This window comes from Mirounga leonina, unplaced genomic scaffold, assembly GCF_011800145.1.
Source record: "Mirounga leonina isolate KUSES-001 unplaced genomic scaffold, KU_Mleo_1.0 Mir_129, whole genome shotgun sequence".
NCBI classification, from domain to species: Eukaryota; Metazoa; Chordata; class Mammalia; order Carnivora; family Phocidae; genus Mirounga; species Mirounga leonina.
The window spans coordinates 76,166,824-76,179,515 of record NW_023270323.1 but is presented as its reverse complement, the minus strand read 5'-3'; the positions used below and the strand labels follow the sequence as shown (position 1 = coordinate 76,179,515).

Below are 12,692 nucleotides of genomic sequence, written 5' to 3'. Positions count from 1 at the left end.
CCTGCCTGCTGGGGAACATCGGGCAACGTCTGGGGTCAGTTTTGGTCGTCACAACAACAGAGGTGCTACCGGTATCGATGGGCGGAGGCCACAGATGCTGGTAAACCTCATACAATGCACGGGACAGTCCCCGCATCCAAACATTGATGTCAACCGTCATCCAATGTCAATAGGACCGAGGCTAAGAAATCCGGATTAAAGAAGCGGGATCTCAAACCATAAAACCATATACCAATGTCGCTTATTATTATTAATAGTATTATTTAGTATAACAAATGGCAGAATTCGATTTTTTTAAATATAACATTTTCAGGGCCTCCAAACGTCACTTTAATGTGGTTTTAAGTCTGTCGGTTTCTTTACGAGATAACACAGATAGAAAATCCAGTTCCTGAAACTCCTCTCTCACCAGGGGCTCCCGATTCTGGAAAACTCTGTCATATGCTATTGAAAAGACCTTTTGGAAAAACTGCACTCATCTCTTTGGCCCAAAATAGGAGGACATGACCCACAGTATGTTCCTCAAGCTAATGGAAGCCTCAGATGCCAAGGCCTTCAAGTCCCTGGACCAGTCCCTGGAAGCAGACGTTCCACCTGGCCTGGTGGCCTTCTGTCAGTTGAGACCAGAAACCAGTAATAAGCTGTGTTTCTAGAAAATCAGGCAGTGCTCATTTAAATTTTGCTCTCTGTTTAGAACCTGAGGTCCAGAGAGGTCGGACCCAGGGCATGTCCTCCGCGTCCCCACAGTGGCCCCTCTACGTCTGCATCCCAGCATCTCCCTTGCCACCTGCGAGCATCCTGAGGGCACGGGTCCTGCTCGATCTGCTTCCACGTCTCAGGGTCCAGTCCAAGATTACGGCTTCCTGTTAGAGGACTGAATGAGAATCTCCTAGAGGAGCTAGCGTGGCTGATGCCAGCCCGCATCCCCTGGGCACTGCATACTGAGGATGGCTTCCTCATTGAATGCGGGGGAGGGGAACCTTTTCTCTGCCCCAGGGCTCGTTCTCACTGAGGAAGCACACAGGCTCTGTGCAGGGGCCAGGTAGCCGTGCAGGGGTGAGGCCCTCGGGAGCACGCCTAGTTAAGCCCACGAGGGCTCAGAGCTGCAGGTCACTACCCCAGAGCGAGGGAGACAGAGGGCTGGAAGGGTTGCAGTTTTAGATAGGGATTCTTGTGACCAGCTCAGAACCTGCCAGAGGAGGCCCCATTTGAGCACACTCAGCCTCTCTCAGCAGAAGTTCTCAAACTATGAGGCGTCCAAATGACACCAAGAGCATGTTAAAATGCACATCACCAGGCCTGTTCGCTGACCAGCCAGCCTCTGACTCAGAGGGTGCGGTGTCCATTCCGTAAGGCGGCTGTAACACATCACTACCATCTGGGGGGCTTACAACAACAGAAACGTATCGTCTCTTGGTTCTGGAGGCCAGAAGTCTGAACTCAAGGTGGGCAGCCGGGTTGGTTCCTTCTGGAGGCTGAGGGAGAATCTGGTCCAGGCCTCTCTCCCAGCTTCTGGTGGCAGCTGGCCATCCCTGGCGTTCCTGTCTCCATACCCTTGCAGCTTGGGAGTCATATTGGAGTAGGGATGACGGCCCCGTCCTCCCGTAGGACCTCATCTTAACTAATTACGTCTGCAACCACCCTATGTCCAAATGAGGTCACGTTCTAAGGGACTGGAGGCTAGAACTTCAACATATCTTTCTGGGGGGCACAATTCAAACCATAACAGGTGCAGCAACTGCAAATGCTAATAGCCCCTCCCCCACATTCCCCCGGGGTTTGTGATGTATACTCCTGTGACCAGGGCCCTTCCTTCTGATTCACCTTGGTGGCCCTCTGTGCAGCAGGAGCCGGCCCAGTCTGCCGTGAGCTGATGGCCTGGTGCGCGGAGAAGGAAAGCTGACAGCCGCTGGAGGCTGCCCGGGGCAGTGGGGCCCCAGCGAGTGTGAAGGGGAGCCCGGCTCAGCATCTCAGCATCCCCTCCCCTGTCAAGCCCCCGGCCGCCGGCAGATGTCAGATAGGAAGGTTTAATGTTCCAACTGCTCAAGTGCCAACATGGCAGGTGCTGCAATCACAGGGTTGCAGAATGGGGTGGGGGACAAACAGGTCCCCCGTTTTTTCTGGGTTTAAAAGGAAAACTCTTGGCTTTGGGAAAGCTGTGCCTCACAAATGGACTCCTCACAGGCATGTACAGATGAGAAACTGCAGCAGGGAGGGCTGTGGTGGTTGTGATGTGGCTCCTTTCCCACGTTCCCTGTGGAGCAGGAATGGGGTTGGACGTGGAGGGGTCAACATGGTGCTCAGACAGCATCCCGGTGGGACGCAGCGAGGCCCTGCACCGGGATCCTTCCATATGGCAGGTGGGAGCGAGCCTACCAGCCTTCGGGGCCCCTGGGGGGGTGTGGGGGGTGGGCAGCTCAGGTGAGCAGAGAGGGAGGGACACAAGAGCAGGAACCACAGCTCGGACCCCATGCCCACAGCTCCCCCTACAGTCAGCCATCTCTTCCCAGTCTCCTGCGGCTTCCGCACACGCTGATCCTGGACCCGGACGCCTCCTGTCTGGGAAACGGCTCTGCTCTCTTTCTTTCTTTCGCCAACCTCTGTTCACTGTGCCAGCCTCACTTCAGATCCAAGACGACACATCTCTAAGGGGTCCTCCACACGGCTGGGCGATCCTACTACATTTCCCCGATCCACTCACTTCTCCATGTGAGAAAGAACATCCTACTGGTTGAAGGCACGAGACGGTGGCGTTCCTGCTAAACGCAGCCAGATGCGACCCCTCAACGACACAAGGAGGCATATCTCGCTTTCATTTTCACGTAGGAGGAAATCATTTGGATTCTTTGGATTCCAAAGGAAGCATCTTCTGGCACCCAGCACAGGGTGACACACCACCCCTGCCCGCTTGGGCCCGTCCCTGCTCAGGCCTCCCGCAGGCTCGCGTCGGCCAGCAGGTGCTCTCTGAGGACCCCTCCGTCCACGCCTGAAGGGAGGACGGGTCCGGAGCACGGCTGCCTGGAGCCCATGGTGCACAGTCCCCGAGATGGCTTGAGCAGAAGTTCCTGGAGCCGGGTTTCTAGACTGGGGAGGGACCGTGAGCCTCAGAGCCGGCAGGACAGCAGGGAAATGATGGTGAGCTCTGAAACCAGCCCCGTGTCGGTGGCCACCTTCCCCAGGCCTGATGGACCGCGGTCACAGAGGCCCTTCTCGTTCTGCGGGCCAGAACAGGGACACCAGACAGACGCGGTCCCGCAGGGGTGAGGCTGCTGCTTTGGCCTGGTGTGTGTATCTGGGCTGACCCGGGCACCCCCCAGTCAGAGAGCTGTCGCCGCCCAGGACAAGTGACCGGCCTATCCCAGCACCTGATGGGGAATGGGGCCCTGCCCGGCAGCCCACTGGCTGGAACCCAAGCAACCCTGAACGGGGTCCCTCACCTTCCACCACTGCCCGCCCCCGTGCATGCCCCTCAAAGTCAAACTTCTTCACTGGCTGTGGTGTCTACGTTTTGCTTCTCTGTGTACCGTCCTCACTCCTGGCCCTCCACGCCCTTCCCCTCCTCGCCCCTCTGGGCTCAGCCGGGCATGGTGCCTCGGGGAGCTTCCCTGACCCCCAGGCTGAGCCCGGCACCTGCTGTGAGAGCCCCAGCCGGGGCTGCCGTGTTTCCCCTGGTAACATGCTCTCTGTTGCTGTCACCTGCCGTGAGCGAGAACAGCGCAGTCCGGGTGCCGGCATGGCTCCCGCTGGGACTTACCCATCCGGCGCCCCTGGAGGGCTGGAAGCGTATGTGAGAGGCCCTGCGAGCCCAAGGCCCAGTTCAGTGTCCGTCAGATGCAACAGGTCTGCGGCTTGCCCTGCCTGCAGGGCTTCGGCGCCCACCCCACAGTCCCACCGCTGCCCGAATCCTGCTCTGGCCAATCAGCCCCAGTTGGATGAGCCGCTGACAGTAACCCTGCTGGGACCAAGCCTGAGTCTTCTGCTTCCTTTGCTGACCGACCCTGTATGGGCAGTGCTGGGGCCCGCTCAGACCCCACCCGAGCCCCTCCTAACCCGGTGCTGTCCCGGGTCCTGCCAGCCCAGTGATGCCGGCGTGCCTGCCCAGCCAGCCCTCACCACCTCACCCCATTAAAGCATAACAATAACAGTAACCTTTCCATGAGGACTCTGACCTTGTCAGGCATGGTATCCACAGCCTCATTTAATCTGGCAACAACCATACTGCAAGGGAGGGATTTCCATCCTGTCTATGCTGAAAATGAGGCTTGGTGAAGTGAGCCGTCCCGTCCTGTACGGTCAGTCTGGCAGGGGCAGACCCTGGGCGCTTTCCATCCAGAGCTCTGGCCCTGAGCCATCCCCGAGTCTGCCCCGCTGCGCCGGCATCCCTGTGGGCCGGCCCGGTCCTGCCATGGCTACCCCACTTTGCATGAAGACCCCGAGGTCCAGGGAATGAAGGTGGTGTCTGGCTCGCATGGCAGAGGCAGGATTAGAACACGGGGCCACCTGCTGCTTCCCTCCCCGCACCATAGCTGGCTTCGCGGGGGGCCAGGGACCACCATTCTCCCGGGGAGACGTGCTGCCATCTGGGAGGGCTCTGTCCAGCAGATGCTGGTGGAGGACTTACTTCTCTCTGTTGAATATGATGAATTCCTTCCGCACAGTCTCCAAGCACTGCTGGAGGTGTCCATTCTGCCAAAGAGCAGAGAGGGGAGCGTAAATGATGGAGCACCCTCCAGGGAGCCATGACAGAGGAGTGACCACGAACAGAGCTGGGTCTAAACGGGACTGCCGATGCCTGGGGCTGGGGAAGAGCTATGTGGCTGAGCAGCCCTGACGGTATGGGCGGCTATGAGGGGAGCCTGGCAGATGAAGATGTTTGCCTCAATTTTAAGCCATTAAATCCAACTTAAAAGTCATGTTGGAATGGGATATGGGTTGAAAATCACGAAGCTGGGTTTCCCGATTGCTGGACTGTTCATTAGGCCTATTACGAAGTTGGATGGGAGGGGGGTAGAATTTCAAGACCACCCTGCAAAGGTGCTCACCCTCTTCAAGAACAGATGCCAAGAACAAGTGCTCTGTAACCCAGGTCTTAGAGGCTGCACGAATGCCAGATGGATACTGCACGCCTGTGCAGAACCCCACCCACCCTCGTGCGTGCTTGTTAACACGCACGCAGGTGTCTCCAGGCCAGCTTCTGCATTAGGCTCAGCAGGCCTAGGGCCTAGGGCCCACAGTACTTTTAGGGGCTACAAAGATGTTTTGATTTCTTTTAAAATAAGGAGGGGAAAGAAAGAACTTTTAGCATTGAAAGCTATCTTCATCTTCATACCCATATGGTTGTCAAAGATAATTTTAAATCTTTTTTTATGGGGGAATAGGCAGCTGTGGGTTGAATCATGCCCCTTAAAAAGATGTGTCAAGGGGGCACCTCGTTGGCTCAGTCTGTTAAGTGCTTGGCTCTTGGTTTGGGCTCAGGTCATGATCTCACAGGTTGTGGGATCGAGCCCTGAGTCGGGCTCCACGGTGAGCAAGGAGTCTGCTTCAGATGCTTTCTCCTCCTCCCTCCCCTGCTGCTCCACCTCACTAGCTCTCTCTTGATCTCCCTAAAATAAATAAATAAAATCTTACCAAAAAAAAAAAAAAAAAAGACGTGTTGAAGTCCTAAGCCCTGGTAATGGTGAATGTGACCTTATTTGGAAACAGGGTCTTTGAGGTCCTACTAGAGTAGGATGGGCCGTCAACCAATATCTGGTGTCCTTAGAAGAAGGCCCTGTGAAGGCCCAGAGACACGGACAGGAAACAACATGTGGCGAAGGAGGCAGGTACCGGTGGAAGCAGCTGAAGCCCACTGGTGCCACTGAAAGTGGGAGGGGCACTGAAGGAGCCCCCCACCCCACCCCGCAGCCTTTGGAGAGAGCATAGCTCTGTCCATACCTTGATTTTGAACTGCGGCTTCCAGGATGGTGAGAGAACATGTTTTGGTGGCTTTAAGTCACCACGTTGTGCCCGGGGCCCATGAAAGGCAGCCCCCCGCCCCGAGGGTACCCCCACAGAACAGCCTTTCCAGAGGGTGCCCAGGACTGCCCGGCACGGCGCGGTGTCCCCCCGCATGGCATGCATTCTTCCACTCCTGCCCAGAGATGCACGAAGCCCCTGCACTAGGACTCGCGGCCACGTGAGCGGCTCCTACGGACACATGCACTGCAGCGATTCCCTTGGTTTTGCTATAAAAACCACTCCATCGATGGAGCCATTTTACTGACTTCAAATGAAGGTGTGTGGAGAGGCCGAGTGACATGCCTAAAAACAGGCTCGCTCCTTCCTGTTCCCTGGAGTCTAGGATTCCTCCCCTCCCAGGGTCCACTCCTGAAACCCCGCTCACCAGAGGACAGCTGTCCTTCGTGCCGTCTTTGGACCTGTTCTTCGCCAACCTCTTCTTCTTTTTGTGAAGAGGCTTGGATTCGAGAATCATTTCTTCAAGTTCAAATGTGGGATCACAGTTCAATCTCCCCTTCTGAAAGCAAGCGGAAAAGCAGACTCGAGTGTCTTGGTTCCCCCCATCCTTGGACATTCATTCATTCATTCATTCCATCCATCATTCATTCAACGTAATGATTAACTACTACAGTGGGGTACACAGTTACGTCTTTTTTTTCTGGTGAGGAGAAGCACATTCTCCCTGCAGCCCTCATTCATTTATCCTCGTATCCCCCCAACCCCATTAACATCTACATGACTCTTCAGTCTCCTTCCTGTGAAGGTTCCTTTTGCCAGGCTGAGTTCAGTTTCCCAATCTGACTTAACCACTTATTTTATCACACGCACATTCTCATGTTATGACTATTTTTTCTGTAACTATCCTTTTTAATAATTTGGTTTTAAAATGCCATTTATGGCCATAATCCTCCCAGTTCCCCATGCCAGCTCCCTCTTCCCCTCAGCTGGGGACAGGCTAGGCTCCACCCACTTTGGTTAGGAGGAATTTTGTCTCCCTGACTTCTGGACTGTGCACCCAAGGTGCCAGGTGGCCGTTGTCCATCCTGGGACCCAGCTAGGGACGCCAGTCCCCTCAGGCAATACAGCCTGGTGGTTATGCCATCCACAGTCTGGAGGTGCACAGGGACCTCTTCCAAAAAGCTGGTCCAAGTCTTTCCTGGCCTGATTTATTTGCCATTCATTCATTCATTCATTCACTCACTCATTCATTCCTTTCAATGCAGGCTCTGGATATAGACTCCCTGTGGTCAATTTCTCACTGAGTAATCGTGGGCAAGTTACTTAACCTGAGAATACTACCTACGAGAAGCACTTCCTTGTCATGGAACTTATATGAAATAATGCATGTGGAATTTTAGAACAATGCCTGGCACGCAGAACACTCAATCCCGTTGGACCATTATCATTCATCCATTTATATCTGTGTGACAATCACACATCAAGAACTTCTAGTGCCTTCTAGCACCACCCATTGCTCTGGGGTCTCTCTCAGGCAGAGGCCAGCCCAGGCTACATGGGCTCTGGCCTCCGAAGCTCTCAGGGGATGGCAGACGCACTGTAACAGAACGATATTAACTGCTCATGTACATCTACGCACCCGTCCAGTGGAGGATCAGAGAGGCTGCGATTCACTCTAGGTAAGGAGGTGCGGGGCTGGCCTGGGGCGTGTCCCATCGGAGGCAATGCTTAAGTCTGCCTCCCTTCCAGAATGCAGTTACCGAGACCCTCAAATGGGCTAGTCGCTGGGTTTGAAGCGGTCTTGAAGGAGGGACAGGAGATGCCGGGGGACAAGGAGAGGAAGGGCATCCCCAGAGGGGGAAGTAGCGTGTGCACAGGTACATGGCCGAGACACAGTGTGGCCAGAGGGCACACGGCAGGCGTCCGGGTGTGGCTGAAGCAGGGGTCCTCTGCATGTGTTTGTGTGAAAGTGTGCACGAGTGCGGGTGTGCGTGTGCTTGTGAGTGTGCATGAGTGCGTTTGGGTGGGCTTGGGGAAGAGCAGGAGGTGCGGTCTACAAAAGGCTGATGGACACAACCCATGTTGGCCCCAAGGGTCACTCAGGCATCTGGCACACAGCCTTGGGGAAGGCTCAGCCCTGGCAACAGGGAGACAGCTTTAGGCAATTTGTGCTCCATACAAAGGACTGCATCGAGATCCCTGGGTTTTGGCAACCTGGCGTACAACGGGCAGAAGAGGACCACCAAGGAGGCTAGCCTATTTCTCTGGCATATCCGGAGTGCGCATTCTGAGGGAAGCCAACCAAGGGAAGTGAGTCCAGAGCTCCAGCAGGTTTATTAATTAAAACAGCCATTACCAGGGTGGTATTTACTGAGGGCTCACTGAGTACCAGGTTCTGCTCCGAGTCTTGGCATTTACTCTTCCTGAGTTCGGTGTGTGTGTGTGTGTGTGTGTGTGTGTGTGATCTCTCTCATCTCCCCAGTGACCCGAGGTGAAGAACCCCTTCCGGTGTACACCCGAGGTCACAGAGGTGGGAGTGCACCCAAGTCTCTACGGCCTGTGCCCCCAGGTGGGACAGCCTGCAGTCTCCCTCCAGGACCCAGCCCTGAGTCACTATAGGTGCCTTTGTATGTTGATTGGCTTATTATTGGGACAAAATTCCTAGCGCACTGGCTGTCAACAGGGGGCAGCTGTCGCCAGGGGTGCTTGGCAATGTCTGCAGATGGTTTTGGTTGTCACAGCTGGGGAGGACTACGAGCACTTTGCGGGTAGAGTCCAGGGATGCCGCTAGTCTCTGATGGACGGGACAGGCCCCCACCCAAGAATCGCCTGGTCGTAAGGCCAACTAACTGTAGCACAGTTGAGGAGGCCTGCTCTCATCTGCAAGCTCCCTGACAATGGGCACCAAGACTGTTTTCTTTATAGGGGTTCCCCTCGGGTCACACGCAGTGCCTGCATATGCAGGTATTCAGTGAATACAGGCCAGCTGGATCGGTGGGTGGGTGGATGAACGGGTGGGTGGATGCACATAGGTTGGTGTGATTCTCCCCCTGAGTGCCTGGACCTGCGCACACAGTGGGTGTGATTCAATAAAGGAAAGGAAGCTCTGTGCCCACAAAGACCTTCTACAAGGAGAGAAGCTTCCCAGGTGGAATCTTGGAAAAGAGGTCCAAATCCACAGTCGATCTCTGCGTAATGTGAACCCTTTGGAGCTCCTGTGGCCATGGCCAGCAGAGGCCTCCCCGGCCAGCTTCGGGGTGTTCCTCCAGAGCAGGGCAGGGGACCCCGCAGAGGGATGGCATGCCAGTGGACCATACCCCCACTCACATTAGGCACGAAGCCGGGCGTCAGCGCCTTCTCGAACACAGCATCCCAGTTCATGTCGGCCAAGTAGGGTGCGCTCTGAACGTCACCGAGGCTGGACAGGCGGCTCTCGGGGTCCTTGGTCAGGAGCTGCGGGCAGAGGGCAAATGTGCTTGCCTGAGCTATGTGCCCCGCTGAGGTTAACGGGGACCCCGAAGGTGGAAATCTAGCAAAAATGAAGGTGCCTCTGCTTTTTTTTTTCTTTTAAAAGCTGAATCTTTTTTTTTTTTTTTAAGATTTTATTTTATTTATTTGACAGAGAGAGAGAGAGAGACAGCTAGAGAGGGAACACAAGCAGGGGGAGTGGGAGAAGGAGAAGGAGAAGCAGGCTTCCCGCTGAGCAGGGAGCCCGACGTGGGGCTCGATCCCAGGACCCCGGGATCATGACCTGAGCCGAAGGCAGACGCTTAACGACTGAGCCACCCAGGCGCCCGGTGCCTCTGCTTTTTATGCTCCATTAATTCTGTGCTCTGTGTTGCCACTGTCGGAAGCATCACCTACACTCAGCCCTCTGTCGCCAGAGAGGAACCCAGAGGGCAGGCTGCTTCCAAATGGTCACCCAGAAAGAGACTCTTCGGCAGGACCTGGATTTTCAGCCACTGTGCCGTCCCTGGGGATTAGCGCCCATGACATCCCACTGGCGCTGATGTCTGCAGAGGCTTCCAATTAAATATAAAAAGAATTAGCCACCTCATCTTGAGACTGTCAGCTTGGTAGCGGATGTGCGAGAAAGTGTAATAGAATTTATCCCTGGGCAGCTCTGTGGTGACCTCTGTGGCCTGATGGAGTGGCCTCATTTGTAGCCAAGGGTATAAATTTTAGCTTCGCCTCAGATAGAAGTTTTGCTAATACGGGATAATGCAGTATATATAAAAAACAGCCACGCAGTACTACCTTGCACCCAAATGGGGCTTTCAGCTTTTCAAATACATACTGGCTTACCCAGCACCAAGAACACTTGGGCTAACAGTGCCAGACAGGGGCCCTTGCCCCGGGCCTGCCAACCCCCCACTCCCACCCCCACCCCAGCTGCGAGGCGCGGACAGGCTGCTGACGGCTGTGCACCTGTTTCCTCCTCTAGAGAAGGAAGGCAACTCTTCCTTTTCCAGCGCATGATTAGGATGGGACCCAAGGTGACTGGTAAGGGCCTGGCCAATGCTAAGGGGGGTGTGGCACCCGGCTGCCAACAGGTGGGAGCTAGAAGTCAGAGCGCCCCTGCCGGTTTGCTGAGCGCCCCCACCCGTCCCCTGACACTGCAGAAATCTCCCAGCTGTGCCCGGCGAGCAGGCTGCGGTCACACCATGTGAGGACACCTGGCAAAATCCTATCTGCTGGTCATGGCAGCCTTCTCCCAGGGGCTGCCCCAGAACAGCAGGTGCAGCTTTATTTTTTTTTTTTAAGATTTTATTTATTTATTTGAGAGAGAGAGAATAAGAGAGAGCACATGAGAGGGGGGAGGGCCAGAGGGAGAAGCAGACTCCCTGCTGAGCAGGGAGCCTGATGCGGGACTCGATCCAGGGACTCCAGGATCATGACCTGAGCCGAAGGCAGTCGCTCAACCAACTGAGCCACCCAGGCGTCCCAGGTGCAGCTTTAAACAGACACTCCACTCCCATGCTCCATGGGAGTTCCCTGTTCAGGACAAGCAGTGCCCCTGGGTGCAGGGGGCAGGGAGGGGGGCAGGCACTGGCATGGGCGTAGGGCATCCAGGTGATTCTAGTCAGCAGTGGGTTCTAAGGACCCCTGACTTCCAAGAAGCAAGTACTGAATCTCCTCTAAAGCAGCTTAGTCATGGCCAGCGGTGTAGGGAAGAACAGCGGTGTCTGGAGCGGGGAGAGCCTGGATTCAAACCTCGCCTCCGCCCTCAGATAGCCCTGTGGCGCAGATGGGACTGTGCCCTCCTGAGCCTCTGTGTTCTCACCTCTAATATGGGCTCCCAGGGCTGTGAGGACTGCGAAGAGCCAGCGCCCGGCCCAGAACACGACATTCCCTCAAGCACTGCTGGCCGCCGTTACCGTCGTCCTTCTACAAATGACTGGGTCCCAACCACGTGCCAGACTCCATCCACCCCGAGCATCTCGGGGGATCCCGAGGCAGGAAAGCTAAATGCCAGCCTTCAAAGGAGGGCACCAGAGCCCTACTGCGCCAAACTCGAGCGGGCTTCAGAACCACCCGGGAAGCTGATGGAAATACAAACCACAGGGCCCCCCCCCACCCCCAGAGTTTCTGAGTCAGAAGGTCTGGGTGGCGCCTGGGAATCTGCATTTCCAACACGCTCCCCGCGGTTGCTGCTTCTCCTGCTGCTGCTGGCCCAGGGGACACCCTTGGGGACCCAGTGCTTTGTTCTAGTCAATTCGAGCTCCTGGAAAAAGTCAGGAGATGCCCCATTTCTTAAAGCTCAGCGACTTAAAAGACCATCCGTGGCAACAATTTTAAAGAGCCGTATGCGTTAAGTATTTCTATTTATTAGGAGCCTGTAGTGGAGTGAAAAGAGCCCGGGGCCCTGTTGCCGCAGATGTGTCTCCAAGCGGACTCTAGCACCCAGTGGCTCTGTGATCCTGGACGCGAGACTGTGAGTGGGCTTATGATGTGGTGTGAGCGCTCTGCCTACTTTATCCAGCCCACCACTGGCATTCCGTTCCTTGTCTCATGCCTGAATGTGCTGGGAGGCCTCTTTCTGCACTGACTTCGGCCCCCAGGCCTGGCCGGCTGGTGGCTGTCCCCTTACCTTCTTCAGCAGTGCCACCATGCCTTTGCACCACGTGGAGGAGTAGTGGATGCGCTCCACCTTGAACATGTTGAGGATCTCATCAATGGGTGTGGCCGAGTGGATTTCATACGGTCTCTGCAAGCAAAGGACCAGACAGGGAGTCAGAGAGAAGCCAATCGGAAGACACCGCGCATGCGGTTAAAACGGTGTAGACACCAGGGGGTGGCTTATTCTTTCCCTTCACGTAATAGTGGGCGTTCCTCTTCCACTGCAGAGCAGGTGGCCCTACCCATGTGCCAACAGGGACCAGGCCTGCAAGGTGGAGCCAGAACTCAGCAGGTGGGTGCTGGAGCTTAAATGAACTTGGCAAGGTCACATACCCGGTAAGTGGCAGAGGCAGGATCCACACCCAACAGCCTAACTCCTGAGTCCCTGCTCCAGGCCTGGGGATGGGGTGGCTCTCACCATCCACTGGACACCCAGCGTCACCTCCAGTCAAGGCCCCTACCTGCTGGTGGGCCTCACACCGTATTTCCCAGCACTGGCTGAGCTGGCCAGGAGTGCACAGGGCCGGAATCACCAAGGTCTGGGTCCGGTAGGGTGGATGGATGGGGGGACGCGGGGCTTCTACCTACCACCCTCCCCCCTCTCCCCCAGTGAGGAT

General features: G+C 55.8%; 1 protein-coding gene across 2 annotated transcripts in view; it reads right to left on the bottom strand.

Annotated features, from left to right (window-relative positions):
* Positions 1 to 12,692, bottom strand: part of STK32B (serine/threonine kinase 32B) — a 380,744-nt gene that overhangs the window by 13,381 nt on the left and 354,671 nt on the right. For both annotated transcript variants that reach the window (XM_035005327.1, XM_035005328.1), the window contains 4 exons: positions 12,047 to 12,163; positions 9,283 to 9,408; positions 6,383 to 6,514; positions 4,622 to 4,686 (listed from right to left, as the gene is read on the bottom strand). In XM_035005327.1, the coding sequence (XP_034861218.1) occupies positions 4,622 to 4,686; positions 6,383 to 6,514; positions 9,283 to 9,408; positions 12,047 to 12,163 (440 nt within the window). The remainder of the gene's footprint in view (positions 1 to 4,621; positions 4,687 to 6,382; positions 6,515 to 9,282; positions 9,409 to 12,046; positions 12,164 to 12,692) is intronic.